Consider the following 21,238-nt stretch of genomic DNA (forward strand, 5'->3'; position numbering starts at 1 on the left):
GAGTAATTATTTTTCAGACGACTTCTTACTTTTACTCCTTACATTTTCACGCAATTATCTGTACTTTTTACTCCTTACATTTTAAAAACAGCCCCGGCCTTTAAAAAAAAACTATCTAGTTAAATTGCTCCTTCCGGATAGAGTGAATTTGGTTGTAGCACAGATGTTCTTGTCCAGTTTTGTTCTTACATCCGTTGCCCTCAGATTCCTGCAACTAAACTTGGATGTACATTCCAATAAAGGTTAGGATAAATGATAACACGCCTCTGAAGTTTGAATTTTTGCACCATTACAATGCTTATAGGCAACTAGTCATCATATCTTCTGCTCTCTGAAACACATGTTAATGCTCAATAGTACACATATATGCTTCTTTAATATATTTGCATTATACTAAGATGCATTCATTTTCAATGGCTTTTGTCCTTAATGGCTTTTTCCCCCCTTACATTACTTTTACTTTTATACTTTAAGTAGTTTTGAAACCAGTACTTTTATACTTTTACTTGAGTAAAAAACTTGAGTTGATACTTCAACTTCTACAGGAGTATTTTTAAACTTTACTATCTATACTTCTACCTGAGTAATGAATGTGAATACTTTTGACACCTCTGCCAGGCTAACAGCCATGCTTAGTTAGGCTTGGTGCCTCATCTGTTCAGTCAGCGGTAATGCCGATCGGAAACCAATGTGTTTGGTCAGTGATTCTTATTTAGGTTGCACTTTTGCAAAAAGCTTAAGTTTATGTCTCCCATTTTTTTAAACTTCAAAGGCTTGGGCTGTTTTATGATCACATTGGACGTATTTGTTATGTCCTCAGTCACTCTACAGTTGGAAGCGGTGGGTGACGAGGAGGTCCTGGCACGGCGTGTCTTGGCACCGTGGCTGCAGGCCTGGCTGTCCCCAGCACCAGTGCAACCCATGGATCTATTATAAAACTGGATGGGAGATTGAAAATGGCCGCCCATTCATTTCAATGCATTTTGCTCAGCCAGCGCATACGCTGAAAAAATCTCTGACGGGTTTACTTCCGCATACACGGGCCCATAGAGCATGCGCAGTTGTATCACCTCCCATGATGCTCTGGGGCCTCCCATCATGCCCCGGGGCAATGACGCGAGTATTAATATAATATGTATTAATATAATATATTAATTCATGTATATTATTACATGTATAGTATTACATATATTATTAATGTATTAATATAATATAATTACATAATATATATTAATATAATACATCTGTGGAATGCACGGACACGGCTGTGACGTCAGCAGTGACGTCACGCCCAGAAAGAGACTTTTCTTTGACTTTTCTGGCCGTTATAAAACATTTTTGACGGATATAAAGTCCATGACTTTAAAATATAGAATACAAAGATTAGTAATTGCCGGTGATTACAGCTGGAGGTGTCCTGTGAACAGTTTTAGAGGCTTCTCTTTTACTATTGCGGTCTATGGGAAAAAAGCTTTCTGGGCCCCATGGGATTTTTTGTTGCAGTACCGCGGCTGGCCACTGGGAAAAATTATATTTTTAAGTCATGGACTTTATATCCGTCAAAAATGTTTTATAACGGGGGCGCAGCTGAGCAGCGACATGTGAGGACGTGTTTTTGTGAGCTCTGCTTAGTGCGAACATTTATTTAATATTTCTCCTCTTCTACTCGGCCTTCTCGGTGCGAACGTGTCTCTAAATTACAAAGTGCCTCGGATTAGCAGTGTTTTTTTTAATTCAAGGCTGTTTAAAATGCCCAAACTGCCAAAGCCGAAGCCAGGCCCTGAAGCCCTGAAGGCTCGGTTGATGTGGATCCAGCCGCTGAAGCGGGGTCGGGGTCGGATCTCAACACAATCATGGCAGCCATACAACAAACGGAGCGTAGTGTGGTAACGAAGATCGACTCATCTGTGATGGAAGCTGCGGATAAACTGCACAAGAAAATGGACAACTTGGCGGTTGATTTAAGGTCAGAAATCCTGAATGTGCGCGCAGAGTTTGCGAAGGTGATTGAAGAAGTTCGGAAAGAAAACGCCGCATTCTCACCCGCATTGGTGATCTTGAGGAGGAAGCGAATGGCTGTTCTAACCGGGTTGTAGCACTTGAAACTAAAGTTGAAATGTTAACTACGCAAGTCACCCGGCTGACAGATAAGACAGAAGATTTGGAGTCCCGGCAGCGGCGAGATAACTGCAGACTACTCGGAGTGGAAGAGGGGTTTGGAAACATCCGACCGGAGAAAGCCATGGCTGAATTGCTGAAGGAAGCGCTGGCCCTCGACTACGCGCCGACACTTGACCGGGTGCACAGGAGCCTGCAGCCGAGACCGAAGGATGGGGACGCAGTAATTATCAAGTTTCACTACTTCCAGGAGAAAGTGGATGTCCTGCGGAAGGCTATGGGTGCGGGTCCCATCACTCATAAAGGCAAGCGTTTCTACATTTACCCGGATTACTCGGCTGCCGTCAGAAAAAAGAGAGCTGCCTTTACCGAGGTGCGGAGATTGCTCCGCCGGTGCGCGGCCGTGAAATACTGTATCCGGCCACACTGAAGATCACGACTCCAGCTGGCGAGCAGGTATCTTTTGAAGACCCGATCAAGGCAAATTTGAATCACGGGGCCGTAACAGGTATCCTGCATGCTGCGTGTTGATTGCGCGACAGTCTGTGCATGCTGACTTATATTTTTATATTTTTATATTTTGACTGGTGAACGTCATCACACTGCAGTTGGGTGCATTTTACGTTTGTACTATATACAATGCTGAGTGATATATTTCAGTTCTCTTAATATTATAAATGGGTGAGGGGGGAAAAAAAAAAAGAAAAAGGAGTCTGGACTGAGGACCCATGCTGAATGGATATGCATAGTTCATTGCAATATGTGAAGGGTTAATGCAGGCGTCGTGGCATGGAGAATATATTGTTTAAAAATGTTAATATTCTCCTTATGTTTTCCTTTCCATCTGCCACCTTAGTTTAAGTCCCAATTTGACATAGCCCTAATAGTATTTTTTTCTTTATTTTCTAATTCCTATTTTTATTTGACCCCCTTATCACTACCGTTATAAGTGATTTTATTTGATTTTACTATTTTTTTGTGGGGATATCTTCCAACTGTAAGTCTTAAGAGCTTTACTGTGACCAGATAAGCGCCAGCACACATGCAGCAGTAACAGTATTGAGAGGAAAGCCCTATTACATTTTGTTCTGCCTTTGCAGTGTTCATGTAAGAGTTGAAGTTAGTGTAGACGTGTTATATGCCTAGGAGAGAGAGGAGGGTTTTTAGAGCAGTCTCAGGCTTAGGGAAGACCAGCCCAGGGATCCAGGATGGTAAGGGGTTTATCTATGTTTATTCGTTTGTTTCTGTTAGTTGTCTTTTGGGTTCATTTGTGGTTTATGGTTTGACTCAAACACACACTGGAGTATTTGTATATAACCAACATGTAGGGCCGCTTCATTTCAAATTGATGCAATGTGATTCTGGATAAGGTAAATAATAAGCAAGGAGCAATTTCTTTTATTAGCTGGAATGTCAAAGGGTTGAATAATTTGGTTAAATGGAGCAAAATATTTAGTCATCTGAAATCACTAAAACCTGATATAATATTGCTACAGGAGACACATTTAAACATTAACTCCCATAAAAGACTAAGTTGTAAGTGGATTGGTCAAATATATCATTCACGTTTTAACTATAAAGCCCGGGGAGCAGCAATTCTAATTAGGAAAGGGGTCCCATTTGAGCACTCTGAGGTAATATCAGATGTTAATGGTAGATATATTGTTGTAGTGGGCAAACTGTTTAACACACCATTGATATTGGCTAATATCTATGGACCAAATTGGGAAAATGCGCAATTCTTTGCAAATTTTTTTTCAATTCTCCCGGACCTTAATTCCTATAAATTAATTCTAGGTGGAGACTTTAATTGTGTCCTTCACGCCCAGCTGGACAGGTGACTAAAGCCCTTGCGCAACGATTGGACCCTATAATTTCCACCGTTATAAATGAGGACCAAACAGGCTTCATCCCTGGACGCCAATCATTTTTTAATATTAGGAGGTTATTCAATGTGTTGTTTTCTCCCCATTCTACAGTACAACCTGAAGTTATTCTTAGCCTCGATGCAGAAAAGGCCTTTGACAGAATCGAATGGACCTACCTTTTTGCAGTATTAGAAAAATTTGGAATGGGTCCCAATTTTTGTAGGTGGATCAAAGTCCTATATTCAACACCTGTGGCTGCAGTCAGGACAAACGGCCTGATCTCGGAATATTTTTCGCTTCATAGAGGTACAAGACAAGGTTGCTGTCTGTCGCCCTTCCTGTTTGACATTGCGATCGAACCACTGGCAATTGCTATTAGGTCTGATGACAAGATTGAGAGTATTTCCAGGGGTGAAACAGATCATAAAACATTGCTTTATGCTGATGATCTGCTTTTGCAAATATCGGACCCAATTAAGAGCATACCCTACCTTCTCCATTGGCTGCGAAAATTCAGTAGCATATCAGGTTACAAAGTTAATCTGTCGAAATCTTTACTGTTTCCGTTGAACAATCTGGCGAAACGGATCACTTATCAAGATTTGCCCTTTAGAATTGAACAGGACAAGTTTACTTACCTGGGAATAGAAGTGGCAGGGTCAGTTAAGGCTATTTTTCAACATAACTTCAGGCCTATTTTAGACCGTACTAAAAAGGATTTTGATAGATGGTCGAAACTTCCATTCTCACTGGCAGGGCGAATAAATGCAGTGAAGATGACTGTAATGCCCAGGTTTCTTTACTTATTTCAAATGATTCCCATCTTTCTCCCAAAATCTTATTTTGCTCAGCTGGATCGCTTTATCTCCTCGTTCATATGGAATAAAAAACCTGCACATATAAAGAAGGCAAGCCTAGAGAGAGTTAAATCTGATGGTGGCTTAGGTTTACCTAATTTTTTGTTTTACTACTGGGCAGCTAATATTGTTAAGCTGACATATTGGATCACCATGTTTGCAGATAAAGAGGGTCCGGTCTGGGCGGATATGGAACTGAGAGCTACGCTCCCATTTTCCCCGATTTCAATCCTAACTGCCCCTCTCCCACTGAATATTAAAGCATCTGAACTGAACTCTAACTTGGTGGTCCAAAACTCGATTAAAATCTGGAATCAGTTCAGAAAACATTTTAATTTGACGAATATATGTAGCTTTTCCCCAATAATGTGTAATCATCTTTTTGCACCATCTCAAATAGATCAGGCGTTTGCAGTTTGGCGCAGAAATGGTTTGGTGTACTTTCAAGATCTTTTCACTGACGAGGGCTTTGCATCATTTAAATTTCTATGCGACGATCATGATTTGCCAAAATCTCATTACTTCAGGTATCTTCAGGTTCGGAGTTTTGCCTCTAGGTTTTTCCCAGGGTACCCAACCCCACCTTCTAAAAACCTACTGTATTTAGTCCTCAATGTGAATCCATTTAATAAAAAAGGGATATCAAAAATATATTCATTAATTTTGGATAGCTGCCCTCATACATGGGACAAAATCAAAACGGCATGGGAAGCAGAAGTCGGAGTGATAATACCGGAAGAAACGTGGAAAAATACCATACAGCGTATACACACATCTTCTCTCTGTATCAGGCATGGCCTGATTCAGTTTAAGGTTGTCCACAGATTGCATTATTCTAATGACAGACTGTCTAAATTGTATCCTAATGTTGTACCAAACTGCCCTAGATGTCAATATGTTCCTGTTTCTTTGGGACACATGTTTTGGTCGTGCCCATCTCTGTGTGGTTTTTGGTCTTCAATTTTTCAATCACTCTCAGCCATTTCTGGCAAAACACTGCAACCTGACCCTTTGATAGCTATCTTCGGTGTGGCTTCTGATGAGCTGATGTTGTCTCGCCTCCACAAGAATGCAATTGCCTTTGCATCGTTGCATGCTCGTCGTCTGATACTGCTGAATTGGAAAGGGAAAAACCCTCCTTCATATGTTCATTGGATTAGAGAGGTGATGTTGGGGTTGGCTCTGGAAAAAATTAGGTATACAGTACATGGGTTGGAGGATAAATATAACAGAACCTGGTCACAGTTCATAAATCATGTCAAGAGCCTGCCTTTTGCTTAACTTCTTGCCTAAAAATATTTTTAATGCCCATATCCTGACTGTTGGAATTTTTTTCTCTCTATGCCAAAGGTCCAAAATGTTGGTGTTATGACTTTAATGATCGACACAGATTTGAGTCTTTCCTGTCTGTCCTTTTTCCTTTTTCTTTTTTTTCTTGTTTTTTGATGTGTTTGTGGGGATGCCACCTGGAGGGGGGGGGGGGGGGGGGGTTACAACTTTTGTAAGAAATGCATAACTAATGATGCAGATATTTTTGATATGGAAAAATGATAAATAAAGTTGTTAAAAAAAAAAAAAAAAAAAAAAAATGTTTTATAACGGCCAGAAAAGTCAAAGAAAAGTCTCTTTCTGGGCTTGACGTCACGGCTGTGTCCGTGCACTCCATGGATTATATAGATTCAGAGAGTCTGTTACTACGGTAACTGACCAGGTTAGGTTCAGAGAGTCTGTTACTACGGTAACTGACCAGGTTAGGTTCAGAGAGTCTTTTACTACGGTAACTGACCAGGTTAGGTTCAGAGAGTCTGTTACTACGGTAACTGACCAGGTTAGGTTCAGAGAGTCTTTTACTACGGTAACTGACCAGGTTAGGTTCAGAGAGTCTTTTACTACGGTAACTGACCAGGTTAGGTTCAGAGAGTCTTTTACTACGGTAACTGACCAGGTTAGGTTCAGAGTCTTTTACTACGGTAACTGACCAGGTTAGGTTCAGAGAGCCTGTTACTACGGTAACTGACCAGGTTAGGTTCAGAGAGTGTGTTACTACGGTAACTGACCTGGGGCCTCATTTAAAATGGAGTGCGTAGGATTCATACTAACAGTGCACGTACGCCCAAAAGCCGAAAATGGCGGGCGCAAAAAAAAATCCGAATCTATAAAACCGCGTGCACGCAGACTTCCACGCAATGTTCCCTTTATGAATCACAGTCCACCTGGAAAGCTGCGCAGCTGACTCCGCCCCATATCCCGCCCTCAACACGCCCATAAATCCATATGGATGAGCCTACTGAGCATGCGCAGTGGCTTCCTGCAGCCTGTTAGGGATGAATCCGGATGAATGCGTCAGAATGAATTAATGTGTCGAGCCACCGTGCCACTGAATTTCGCTGAGATCTGAGATCTAGATGTTGTGGATGATGTGGAGAGAGGACAGTGAAACGAGATTATTTGGTGGTCACAGTAAAAGTAGGAAAAGTATATAAATAGTATAAAATAAAGCGAGTGAGTGGCAGCACGTCGTGCCCGTTAGTGCCACGATCGCACAACGCAATTTCCACTGGGGGCAGGGGGGACATGTCCCCCCCCCACTTTTCAAAATGATGTATTTGTCCCCCCCACTTTTTACAGTTTAAAAACTAACGGTAGGCTCAGCAAATCATCAAAACACTCGGGACGGCGGCCCGGCAGCCCCGCTCCCCCTCCTCCCTCCCGTCTCCCCTCAGAGCTGCTCTAGGCTGATTTATGGTTCCGCGTTATACCAACGCAGAGCCTACGGCGTAGGGTACGCGGCGACGCGCAACCTACGCCGGGCCCTACGGCGTAGGCTCTGCGTTGGTGTGACGCAGAACCATAATTCCGGCTTAAAAGTAAACAACATGAGCGCACGTACCCGTGCATGACAGGCAGACACACACGGGGAGAAGGGACTATTTCTTTAATTTTTATTTTTTTTAAAACTTTATCCTTATGAACGCAATTGTTATATAGTCCAACTTTCCTTATTTTAATCAGAACACTTTCTTTTTTCCTCTTCGGCGTGGAGTAGTGGGTTCGGAGCGGCAGCCCCCCCTCCCCGCCCCCCCCGCCGCCTGCTCCGTTATCAGCACTATTTTACTATTTTATAAGTCTGATATATGTTGTTATATGTGATGACACTATTAAGAGTATGACATGAATCTGGCTTCATTTCACCACCTCACAGCCTGCGTCGCCAGTTCCCCGTGTCTTAAGTAAATTCTTACGGGAGGGTCCTGGTTGCCGTAAAGATACGCAGATTTTTCGGTTAGTTTTTTCTTTTTAGATCCGAGGCTTTGCGTAGGAGGCGGCTTCCGCAACTTTCAGGCGCTTTTTCTGCGCAAGCAAGCTTTATAGATGAGGCCCCAGGTTAGGTTCAGAGAGTGTGTTCCTACGGTAACTGGCCAGGGGCCTCATTTAAAATGGACTGCGTAGGAGTCATACTAAAAGTGCACGTACGCTCAAAAGCCGAAAATGGCGGGCGCAAAAAAAAATCCGGATCTATAAAACCGCGTGCACGCAGACTTCCACGTAAGGTTCTCTTTATAAATCACAGTCCAGCTGGAAGGTTGCGCACGTGAATCCGCCTGGTATCCCTCCCTCTACACGCCCACTTTCTACCGAAAATGGAATCATTTTGCATATGAATGAGCCTGCTGAGCATGCGCAGGGGCTTCCTGCAACCTGTTTGGCTTCAGAATGAATGAATGAACGTGTCGAGCCACCGTGCCACTGAATTTCACTGAGATCTGAGATCTAGATGTTGTTGATGAGGAGGAGGACAGGAAAACCACATTATTTTGTATATATAAATAGTCCTATAAAATAAAGCGAGTGAGTGGCAGCACGCCGTTGCTGCGCGGAACGCCGTGAGTTCCCCAGTGCAACAGGGGGACACACACGTCCCCCCGTCTTTTCAAAATCATGTTTATTTTCCCCTTACTTTTTACAGTTTAAAAACTAACGGTAGGCTCAGCCTTAAATTGCAAATTATCAAGACACTGTATGAGAGCGATACGAGAACGGCCCCGCAGCCCCGCTTCACCCCCCCGCTCCCCCTCCTCCCCTCCCGTCTCCCCTCAGAGCTGCTCAGGGCGGGTTTATGGTTCTGCGTCACCAACGCAGAGCCTACGGCGTAGGTGCGCGTCGCCGCGTACCCTACGCCGTAGGCTCTGCGTCGTTTTAACGCGGGGCCATAATTTAGGCTTACACCCGCACCTAAAGGTTTCACGCGCCCGTAAAACTCATATATATGAAAACAAATCTGAGTCCCTTTAGGGAAGAAATGAGGGGCTCCGTGGGGCTCCCTAAACGCAGCCCCTCATTTGTTCTGTCCTAAAGCGGTGAAGGAGGTTCCCGGCGTGTCCTGCACCGCGGCTGCAGCTCCAGCAGCACCAGAGTCCTGACTGAGCTTCACACACAGAGGAACACGATCAGCGCTATATTATTTTATTTTATTATTTTAAGTCTGATATATTTTGTGATATGTGATGACATTATTAAGAGTATGACATGAATCTGGCTTCATTTCACCACCTCAAACCCTGCGTGGCCAGTTCCCCGTGTCTTAAGTAAATTCTTACGGGAGGGTCCTAGTTGCCGTAAAGATAAGCAGATTTTTCGGTTAGTTTTTTCTTTTTAGATCCGAGGATTTGCGTAGAAGGCGGCTTCCGCAACTTTCAGGCGCTTTTTCTGCGCAAGCAAGCTTTATAGATGAGGCCCCAGGTTACTACGGTAACTGACCAGGTTAGGTTCAGAGAGTGTGTTACTACGGTAACTGACCTGGGGCCTCATGTACAAAGACTTGCGTGGATTTCCTACTGAAACATGGCGTACGCTTAAATCCAGAAAACGTCCTACGCACAAAAAAATCCAGATGTATGAAACTGTGCGTAGGCATGAATCCAAGCACATTTCCTTTGTACATCCCAATCAACGTGGAATTGAGCGCACATGTAGGAGTACCAGACTCCTCCCTGTCCACGCCTACATTTAAATATGCAAATATGTTTAAATAGGCCCTCGAGGGCCGGTTTCCCTGTTTAATTGCACCGTGATACAAGGAGCTGTGTCATCAACAGAACTATCCAGACTTTGATGACAAGCTGGTGACGATCATTAATTAGAATCAGGTGTGTTAAAGCAGTGAAACATTAAAACATGCAGGACACCGGTCCTTCTGGGATTCAGTTTGACACCTGTGACATATTTTTTTATTGTTTTTTAATATTCTTTATTTCATTCAAAAAAATAAAATAATTCAATACAATTACAAATGTTCTTAACTCGTGAATGAAAAGCAAGCAGAAAGAAGAAGAATCTTATCTGATCCCCTTTTTCCAGGAAATAACTTCACAAATAACATAAATTAATCATATAATCTGTACATTAATGGAATGAAAATGCTTCCTGTTAACGTACACATATTCATCCAGTGATGGTGCTTTTATAGCCATGTGTGTGCAGTCGATAGCTCCGATTACATTAGGAAAACCGGCTAAATATTCTTTCTCTTCTTACTGCGCCATTTGCGATATCTTCTAACACTGCCAAAGCTGCTATTGTTGTTAACGGTATTTCTGCACCACTTTGCTTTTATATCCACTCGTGTAATTGCAGACAGTTGAATGTGTTAATTGTTCATCAGTGTGTCTCTGATGTGCACATCACTCTGAGGGCTACTTGTTTTCTCATTATTAACAGTTTCCCAGCATCACCACTAAGTGTCGCCAACGGACCAATAGCTGTGGAAACGTGCGTACGCCAGCCATGAAGTTGGCGTCAGGCACCGCACATTTCCACGGTCATTTCACTCTTGATACATCTGAACGTTTGCGTGGAAAAGGGCCTACGCCATGTTTTTGTGCGTACGCACCCTTTGTACATGAGGCCCCAGGTTACTACGGTAACTGACCAGGTTAGGTTCAGAGAGTCTGTTACTACGGTAACTGACCAGGTTAGGTTCAGAGCGTCTGTTACTACGGTAAATGACTGAGAGCTTAAGTTACCTCTCTCTGTGAAACAGGCTAGAGTTACCTCTCTCTCTCTGGTTTGAGTTACCTCCCTTTGTGAAACGGAAAACTCAGAGTTTCCCTCATTTCAGGGTTAACAGACTCAGAGTTTTCACTAAACCTGCTTTGTGAAACGGACACATCTTTAGTGTTGTCTTCTTCGTTTAGATACACAATCAAATACGTCCCAGCAGCTTCACTCCAACCTCCTACTTCTGCTCCAGGTGCTGAATTGTAATGGAAAAGAAACCAGGCCGAGTTGAGTGGAGCTGAGCTGAGATGAGTAGAGCTGAGTAGATACAAGTGGAAAAGTGCCATTAGAGACCAGTTTTTAAACTTTAAAGGCTTGGGGTGGTACAAAGCTTATTGTATCAGGTAGACGGGAGGGTGCCCCCACTGTTGACTCATGTTATCCGGGGTTATACTGTACATGAATACTTTGCCTTAAAACCTCAAACCTTATTGTATTTTTAAACTTTAAAGGCGGGGTCTGTTTTTATGACGAAAAACCTTATGGCAGATGGGAGTGTGTTCTCACATGTGTATTATATTTACTCTTTGATTGGCTGGTTTCACATGAAGATAAAGCCTTAAAACTTTGTGTCAATATCCAGATACAGATTACTGAATGGTCTTAGAGAACCATATTTAAACTTTATAAGGCTTGGTCTGTTTTACATCTAAAAAACATTATTGTATTTTTAAAACTTTGAAGAACTAGTCTGTTTTTATTAATACAAACCTTGTTGTATTCAGGTAGGCAGGATATGTAGATTCATGTTATCAGTGGGCCTAATATACATGAAAATAAAGCCTTAAGACTTTGTCTCAACATCTTGGTAAATGTAGATTACTGCCTGTTCTTAGAGACCAATTTTTTAAACTTCAAAGGGCACGTATGGAATAACAGCTACTTTGAGACTGATTGTGCTGTTTAGTTATTTCCTGATAAGTCAGGAGGTGCCCCGTTTTGATTTATTCATTTTGATAAGTCATCATCATTATTAATAATAAGTAACCATCGTAATACAATTATTATTAACTCTAATAACTGAACCAGCACTCCCTTTGTTGCACAAAACTAGGCTACACCCAGATAGAGGGGCCAGTTTTGAGTCAGCTTTGATGTACCAGTTATGCAGGTGTTATGGCATCACAAAAAGTAAAACCACTCCATAGCAGCCAGCTGGAAATGGTGGAGTCGCGCGACTGAATCAGACACTGCTGCAAATGCTTTGTTCACTTGAGGCAGAGAGACAACCAAGGTGGCGAGAGTTGCTCCCAGAGCTGTTATAAGCATACAATAACACTTTGCATAGTGCCACAGTGTATGCTCCATCATACCTGTTTGGGCAGCATTTGAGACAGCCAGTCGATGTGAACCTGGGTGTTGAACACGAACTCCTCTGCCATGACCTGGAGGGGTGGGTTAGGGACCACCATCAAAACTTATGTTTTGCCTACGAAACAGCCACCCAAAGCAAAATGATTTATGACAAAAGGGCACAAGCCCTACCCTTAGTGCCAGGGGAGAGGGTGTGGATAAGGGATAGGAATAGGCAGAGGCAAGGGAAGGTGCATCCAGCAAGGAGTTAAGAACCACATGTGGTATTGGAATGTGTTGGTGATACAGGTTTGGTGTACAAGGTACATCCAGAAAAAGGGGGAAGGGAGAGTCCTCCATCGCACTGCAAAAAAAAAATTATGCAGCCTATTCCCCCTGCAGCAGAGAACAGTATACATGTAACGTATGTTTTTTGTTTTGTTTTATATTGTGAAATATGTTCCCTTTCATTTCATGAATATATCTTTATTACTGTTTGCTGTAGGTCTTTTTTGAAGTGCCAATAAACTTGGTTTAAAAAACAACAAAACACAAAAATCATCTATTTCCACATCGAGTCTCATGTGGAATTAAATTTTGTTGCAGTTCCTTGACTGAATACTAGCGGCTGGCTGCAAAAGTAAGTCAATCTTTATCAACTCCCATGTTAAAATGTCCATCTTTGGAGCAGAAATAATCACATTTACAATCTGGTTCAAAAAAACATTTTGGTGTGCATCATCAGCAACGCTCTTCCCCAAACTGGACTGGAGGAGAGCACCACGCTGATGTGCACATCTGCGACCCTGGCGGCCAATGTTTTTGCCAAGTGGATGTAAATGGCTAAATGGCTAGGACTGCATATGTTCAACTCTGTAAAAAAAAAAAAAACACTTTATAAAGCCACTTTGTTTTGTTATATACAGGACTGTCTCAGAAAAATAGAATATTGTGATAAAGTTCTTTATTTTCTGTAATGGACATTTTCAAATGTTTGATTTTGTTTTGCTGTTATGAATTTTTTTTTTTACTTGGTTTGAGGAAATATTCTAATATTTTGAGATAGGATATTTGAGTTTTCTTAAGCTGTAAGCCATGATCAGCAATATTAAAATAATAAAAGGCTTGCAATATTTCAGTTGATTTGTAATGAATCCAGAATGTAGGACATTTGTTTTTAATTGCATTACAGAAAGTAACGGACTTTATCACAATATTCTAATTTTCTGAGACAGTCCTGTGTGTGTGTGTATATAAATATACATACATATATATATATATATATATATATATATATATATCGTTTTGATCTGCCCCAATAATGTAATGCATTAAAGGTAAACCCCTCATGTTGAGGGTTTTTTCTCAGACAATTTCAAAGTGAGATTAATTAGATGAATTAATACAGATCTTAAGTAATTAATCTAATTTTTTTTAATCTCTTGACAGCACTAGTCCATCGGCTTGCAAAGCAATCAAAGCTGCTGTTTTGGTGCTCATTTACACAATCCAGCTGTGCTGTAACACTACTACTTCATTTTACATTACATAAAGGTTTTACCTCAGAATAATCATTTAAAAGATCATTCTCTGCCTTTATCGAACTTTCAGATTCGATTTTCTTTTGGCCAAAAGTGTTATGGAAACGCTAGAAGTGAAACCAGGGATTCATCAGTGCCGGAAAGAAATGTGTGCAACCTAAAACAATGCATCATAAAATAATCATAATTGCATGTGGTGGCACTACATTAAGGCTTGAGCAAGAAGTTCATTGTGAGAAAACTAAAGCATTTGGTGACCAAGTGGCACATAATGCTAGAGGGACTGGTTCTATGACACAGAAAAGCAGATGTGATTTAAACAGTGATCATAAGTAACTGTATACAGTATAACCAAGCTTAGTTATTCCAAATTAAGCTAAAAAAAAAACTACTCCATGCCTTCTAACTCACATTATAAACAGCAGATGCACAGGGTAAGACATGTATACAACATTGTTTCAGATTTTTGAAAACTAACAAGTAACCGTTGTCTATAAAAACAATTCTTTATTGCTGAAAGAATACAACTTTGCAGTATAGGCAAGTGAATGTGTATCACAATATATTGCATGTTTTGACACTGAGGATTGACCAAAATCATGCTGTAAATGTTTTGATGCTGTGCTGACAGAGGAAATAAATTTAGCCTGTATATGAACGCATCTTATAAAGATCTTGGTTAATCAACTTAATGTTGTGTACATTGATTTGGAGTCAATGAAAATTGGCACAGCATACACCTTCAAAAACAAATGCTGGGGTTAGCTTGTCCACTGTCTTTGGTGATATAAGAGAAACATTCAGTTTCTCAAAAGGTATAGCTGATTACAAATACTGTGGGTGTTTCTAGGGAGAAAAAACTCAAAGTATCCAAATGATCTAAATTTACATTTTTCTTTTCTAGAAAACAAATTGAATTCAACAGAAACAGTTTCTCGTATAGTCCACTTTAACAAAGTAGGTAGTAACTGAAAATCCACATGCCCCGGAATAAATTGAGAGCAAGCCTCCAATATCACTCAATGTGAAAGAGTTCTGAGAATTACAAATCATTTGGTGTAGTAATTTAAGGGGTAGAGTTTTTATGTCATCACCAAACACAATACAACACCTGCCTTCAGTCAATTCAAATTACATGCAGAAATCTACAAAAAAACACACAACATAATCTGAAAACAATTAGAAAAAAGGGGAACAAAAGGTTAATCAATCAAAATCATTTTCAGCTGTGTGGATGTGAGGATAAAGCCCCCCCCCCCCCCTCTTCCTTTTCTTCAACATTCATTGTAAATCTGCAACTTGAAGCAGTCAAATACATTTCATGTCTCTGCCAATGACTGTACTGGGAGATTTGAATGTAAACAGGGTATCAAGAAATCTGGACAAATCAAATGGTATCCTAAAATCACATGTCATCCTCCTCATCTTCATCCTGGGAGGACCCAGCCTGTTGAGCTGCACTTGCAGATGCTGCCATCTGTGCCTGCTGGGCCGCCTGCTGCATCTGCAACCACTCCTGCTGGGCCAGCTCTGCCTGCTGCTGCCGGGCCTGCACAAGCAGTTAGGACAAGGGAGGGAAGCAGATCACTTAAGGTAAAGAACACACACACACACACACACACACACACACACACACACACACACACACACACACACACACACACACACACACACACACACACACACACACACACACACACACACACACACACACACACACACACACACACACACACACACACACACACACACGAGTGGAGCAACAAAGGAGTGGCTTCGTAAGAAACATTTCAAGGTCCTGGAGTGGCCTAGCCAGTCTCAACCCCATAGAGAATCTTTGGAGGGAGTTGAAAGTCCGTGTTGCCCAGCGACAGCCCCAAAACATCACTGCTCTAGAGGAGATCTGCATGGAGGAACGGACCAATCACTGCTCTAGAGGAGATCATAGAGAAACGGACCAATCACTGCTCTAGAGGAGATCTGCATGGAGGAATGGACCAATCACTGCTCTAGAGGAGATCTGCATGGAGGAACGAACCAATCACTGCTCTAGAGGAGATCTGCACGGAAGAACGGACCAATCACTGCTCTAGAGGAGATCATGGCGGAACGAACCAATCACTGCTCTAGAGGAGATCATGGAGGAACGAACCAATCACTGCTCTAGAGGAGATCTGCACGGAGGAACGGGCCAATCACTGCTCTAGAGGAGATCATGGAGGAACGGACCAATCACTGCTCTAGAGGAGGTCATGGAGGAACGGACCAATCACTGCTCTAGAGGAGATCATGGAGGAACGGACCAATCACTGCTCTAGAGGAGATCATGGAGGAACGGACCAATCACTGCTCTAGAGGAGATCTGCATGGAGGAACAGACCAAAATACCAGCAACAGTGAGGAAAACCTTGTGAAGACTTACAGAAAACCTTTGACCTCTGTCATAGTATTGAGATGGACTTTTGTTATTGACCAAATACTTATTTTCCAATATAATTTGCAAATATATTTTTAAAACATCAGACTGTGATTTTCTGGATTTTTTTTTCTCACCTAGGCTGTCAGAGTTAATAAAATTAAATTATGTTTAACTTTTAAAGAAAATAGAAGACGATCTTTCCAGATGGAACAAAATGATGGTTTTGCCAAAAATAAACTTTTTTTTTTCCAATGATGCCATCCAAACCCCCTCCTTCTCGGTTTAAGTCACTGGATTCATATGTGTCAAAATATGCGGGGGACACACTCCCGCGTCGGGGGAGTGTGTCGAGGGGGCGGGGGGGTCCCCCCCCGGGGAGGGAGAAACGGTGCTGGACCCCACCCCCCGGGGAGGGGGAAACGGTGCTGGACCCCGATCACGGGACTATTGCAGGGTTTTGAGCTCTGAACTTTTACTTATGTAAGGCTAGTGTAGAGTTAAGCCTTACCTTATTAAATTAAACCTTTTTCGGGTCGTGAGTAGGATAAACACGGGACAACTTCTGCTGAGTTCCAGTGTACTTTAATACAGTGTAGGATTTTAGAACATCAACACAGCACCGTACTGTGGCGTATCACTCCGCCCAATCTAAAACAGACTAATCACTACAGATAAACTGACAAGGTCATTATAGTCCCTGATTTACATCAGAATATAAAGAATATATTTATAAAATAATGAACCCTGAATTACCAAAATAACCAAACAAAAACAAACAAAAATAAATCTCCTCTTACACTTATAAGGTGAGCATGAATCAATCTTTTTCATGATGTAAAATTGTATGTATTTATTTACTTTTATTTATTTATTTAATTTCAGTTGTTAAATTTCTGGAAAAGAAAAAAGTCAAATCATACATGAGAGAAACTATTCAGTTTGTGGCAAAATATTTGTACTTGTATGAAGATGCATAATGCAAACTTGACATTTACCGTATTTTCGCGACCATAAGGCGCACATAAATTTTATTTTTTTTTTTAAATGTGCCGGGCGCCTTATGAAACGGTGCGCTGTGTCTATTACCTGAATTACGGTAATATAAGACCGGCCACCATGAGAACGGTAAAAAGAGAAGGGGGCGGGTGAAGCCCCCGTGAGTTGCGGACGTGAATGAGACCATCCACTGAGCTGTTTAATGCGGAAACAGAAGATGAAGACTTTTAAGGATTTGCTTGATGTGTAAAGTGAAATAAAATACAATCAAACTAAGTTTTGCTCCCGCTCTATTTTTAAATAAGCACACTTGTGTGTGTGTTCTGCAGCGCTTGTGTGTTTTGCATGTCGGGAAAGAGGATGCACCTGCTGTGGGGTTGCAGCAGGTGAAATCTGTCAGTTTGATCCCCGGTAATCGACGATGCGCAGAGGATGCGCCCCGGAGCCGATCTGTGCGCCGGGCGCCCGCCGTGGGGTTGCGGGGTCCGATCGCCGCATCCCCGGGGCAGATCCGGCTGAAATGCCGCTGGTCTTTCCCCGGGAGCCCCTGCTACCAGTCCAGGCGCATTCCTCCGGTCCCCACCGGTCGGAAACCGGTCACATTTCCTGGTTGAAGCCGCGGTGATGCGCGCTGCTCCAGCCCGACTTCCTGGTTCCCAAAGCGGGTCCGATCGAATTCTCCAGGTTCCCGACCGCTTTGGGAGCTGGCATTTCTGGGGCCCGTCCCAGGTCGGATCAGCTCCCCCCCCCCGAGATTTTCAGCGATATCTGTCGGTTACAAACCCCGGTACCGGATCCCCAACATGCGCGTGTGTTTCGCGGCGCGAAACACACACATACTCATTTATGTTGTGCTTGCCTGCCACGCTGATGGACAGAAACGCCTATGGTGATTTTTAAAAGAAAAACTTTGCATAAGACGTTTCCAGCCGGAGTAATTATAACGGCGAATGAAAAGGGGTGGCTGGATGAAAGGATGATGATCAAGTGGCTGAGACAGGTCTGGAAATTCGGACTGGCGCAGCTGAATTAGCGGAGCTCTTTAATGCAGAAACAGAGGATGAGGACTTTGAAGGGTTTGATTAATGTAAAAACTGAAATAAAGTACAATCAAACTAAGTTTTGCTCCCGCTCTATTTTTAAATAAGCACACTTGTGTGCGTGTTCTGCAGCGCATGTGTGTTTTGCCACACGCGTGTGTGCAGCTCCGTGTCTGTAGACTGCGCGCCGTATGTGTGTTTTAAAACCAAAAATTACACACAAAACTGAGGGTGCGCCTTTTCACACGGTGCGCCGTATGGTCGTGAAAATACGGTACTTTTAGTTCAGTTTGTGGAAAATGGTTGGCCTGGCTTTCTCTTTAAAACTTAAACAGTTATAAAGCGTTACAAACTGTAACAACGCACAGTATTGTTTCGTATCTTTCAAATAAAAGACCATTTTTTCCAGTCATATGTTCCTCATTCAAGGTTGTTAAAAAAACAGATTAAAACTGATTTTTTTTTCAGTTTCCACCTCTCCCAGTGATTTTTATGATTTAAAGAAAAATAAACTTAAGCCAACAAAAGTTGTCCACATCTGTATACGCTACACAATTTCTACAGTTGTATTAGATAGCCTATGGAAGATTTGTCGGTGTCATCAAGATAATAGGCATAACAAGAAAATAAACTACTTTAGTAGCAGGTTTTGAGTTTGCAAAACGTACCTCAAAAAATAAGCAGCAGAGAATGTGGTCTCCATTAACGAAAAAAGGTATTTCATATTGTGTCTTATTTGAACAGTCAATTGATGAAAGATTTCTGATTTTTCATTCATCTGTAACCACCAAAAATGGTGCAATACATAACCAGGCATTTGGCCACCCCTACTTTGTCGTGTTGTTGAAGTTTACCAGTCACAATCATTTCCAGTATTTTTACAGGAACATAACTCTCAAACCTAATCAGAAGTGACTGCTTAAAAATAAATGTATCTGTCCTTGTCCTGAGGAATGGTCATACAAATTTAGGGTGACTTTTGTTGAGTAATTTTGTTTTTAACCTTGTGTTGATATTATTTTGTATACATTTCAGTGTAATATTTTTTCAACTTAAGCGATATTACAAGGTCAAATTCAAGTAGGAAAACAGATACTACCCGCAACATGATCTTCTGGAATCCCTGATATTTTGCAAAAACAAGAATTGAGGCAAAAATAAAAACAATAGATTTTTTGGACCAATTAATCTTACAATCCCAGATTTGAAAATCATCTTATTGCAATCATGTCGTTTTTGAAGGTACTCGTACTTCATCATGTAGCATTTCACAACAAGCCCTCACAAACACAAGAAATGATTCATGGAGCATATTGAGCATGTAGTGTCTTTTCTTTCGCCATCATACCTTGGCAAATAATTCCTGTTGTTGTCTCAGGAGCTCCTCTTCAGGAATACCCAGATTCTCTAATCGAGAGCTGGCCTTCCTCCTTTTCAGAGCAACAGTTTTACACTCTTGCAAGACGTCTTTCACCTCTGTGATGTACGATCCGAAACCAAGGCTGTCAAGGGCTGTTGTTCAAAAAGTTGAGTTAAAAGTGTACATTTTCAATGTTGTAAAGAAAGATACATGCCTATTTCTCAAAGAGGGTAATCACTATGACTCACCATTGATGACATGCTCGGGAGAGATGGTCTTCTTGTCTGATTTGTTGCATATTTCATTGGCTTCGGATGAAATCAGGTGGATGAACTCCGTGCAGCAGTTAACCACCAGCTCCCTGGCGTCGTTGGCTACTCGGACATTAGGAAGAGTTTCTTTAATCATCTTGTTGATGGCTGCTCTAGGGATGGTGAGGTCGTCATCGTTTCCAGAGGAGGAAGCCATCGTTTCACCAAAGAAGACCCAATATAGTATAATAATGAAATAACTTCACTTTCTGGCAGTATCGTGAAATATCACAATATCCGTTTAAATGCTTATTGAGTTGATGGAGTTAAAGTATCCCGCCAGGTCAAGACAGCCTCGGCATTAAGTTATATGAAGGGGTTTCCTCAAAGTTAACCGAGTTGCTTTTTACTTAAAAACAAGAAAGCCAAGAACAATGCGTGTTAAAATAGTTGCCTGTTTTTGCTGCCCACCCGTGTCAGACTGAAGACAAAAAAGACAACGTTTTGATAAGGGCACACAAGAGAACAAAAACACTTTAACAATGAAAAAAGAAAGAAAACTTGACTGTGTAGCTCGTTGCTCCGACGAGGCTAACACGGTGCTAACAATGAAGCGCCCCTTGCAAAGGCCAATAATTAGCTGGCAGATGAAAGGAATAACCCCCCCCCCCCCCCCCCCAGAAAAACTTAAATCCCACAAAACCACAAGAATAAGCGGAAGTTTAACGCAATTTTAAATCTCGTAGTAACTAGTTTAAGATTATGCATCCTTAAAATTGGCTTAATTTTGTCCGGATATGACGCCAAACACGGAGCAGGAAACGACGAATTCTTCTTCTTCGTCGTCTTTCTCAGTGGGTGATTCTGGCGTATATACGTCGATCATAGATCCATGGTAGCGATACGTAGACGCCGCATCGGGCGCTGAGCCGTACGTCAACGTCGCCGCCATATTGGATGTGGCAAGACTGCGCTGTAAACTAATACAAGTAAATGGACTTATTTTCATAAAGCGCCTTTCTACAAATAAATGTACGCTTTACGTCTCATTTATTCATTCACATACGCACTAATATACTTGGGAAACAGTTAGGCACCAAATATAACATATTTAATTTTGTCAGATGGCAAAAATAAGGACTTTATTGATCCCACATAGGAGTAATTCATGTTATATCAGCTATAGAGAACAAGGTAGTGCCGAAAAACAATATATATCCCCCCTCACAAAAATAAGAAAAATAGAGAATACAACATACATATTTGATTTGATTTGTTTTATTTTTGTACATGTACAAAAAACAACACTTCATGAGAAGTTTAAGAAAACAAAACACCAAAACAAAGAATTTCATCTTTTAACACTTGCTATCTTAATTTACATGTGCCAAAAAAGGAGTAGGAAGAAGTTTAAACTTATTTAATCCTACGCCCATTC

At 41.7% G+C, this 21,238-nt stretch overlaps 1 protein-coding gene across 1 annotated transcript; it reads right to left on the reverse strand.

Annotated features, from left to right (window-relative positions):
- Positions 1 to 14,221: 14,221 nt before the first annotated feature.
- Positions 14,222 to 20,456, reverse strand: dr1 (down-regulator of transcription 1). Its single transcript, XM_061737365.1, has 3 exons — positions 19,798 to 20,456; positions 19,538 to 19,701; positions 14,222 to 15,283 (listed from the first exon to the last, which is right to left on the reverse strand). The coding sequence occupies exons 1-3, from the start codon at positions 20,015 to 20,017 to the stop codon at positions 15,140 to 15,142; spliced, it is 528 nt and encodes a 175-aa protein (XP_061593349.1). The 5' UTR covers positions 20,018 to 20,456; the 3' UTR covers positions 14,222 to 15,139.
- Positions 20,457 to 21,238: the final 782 nt, after the last annotated feature.

The sequence above is a fragment of the Cololabis saira genome, chromosome 13 (genome assembly GCF_033807715.1).
Source record: "Cololabis saira isolate AMF1-May2022 chromosome 13, fColSai1.1, whole genome shotgun sequence".
NCBI classification, from domain to species: domain Eukaryota; kingdom Metazoa; phylum Chordata; class Actinopteri; order Beloniformes; family Belonidae; genus Cololabis; species Cololabis saira.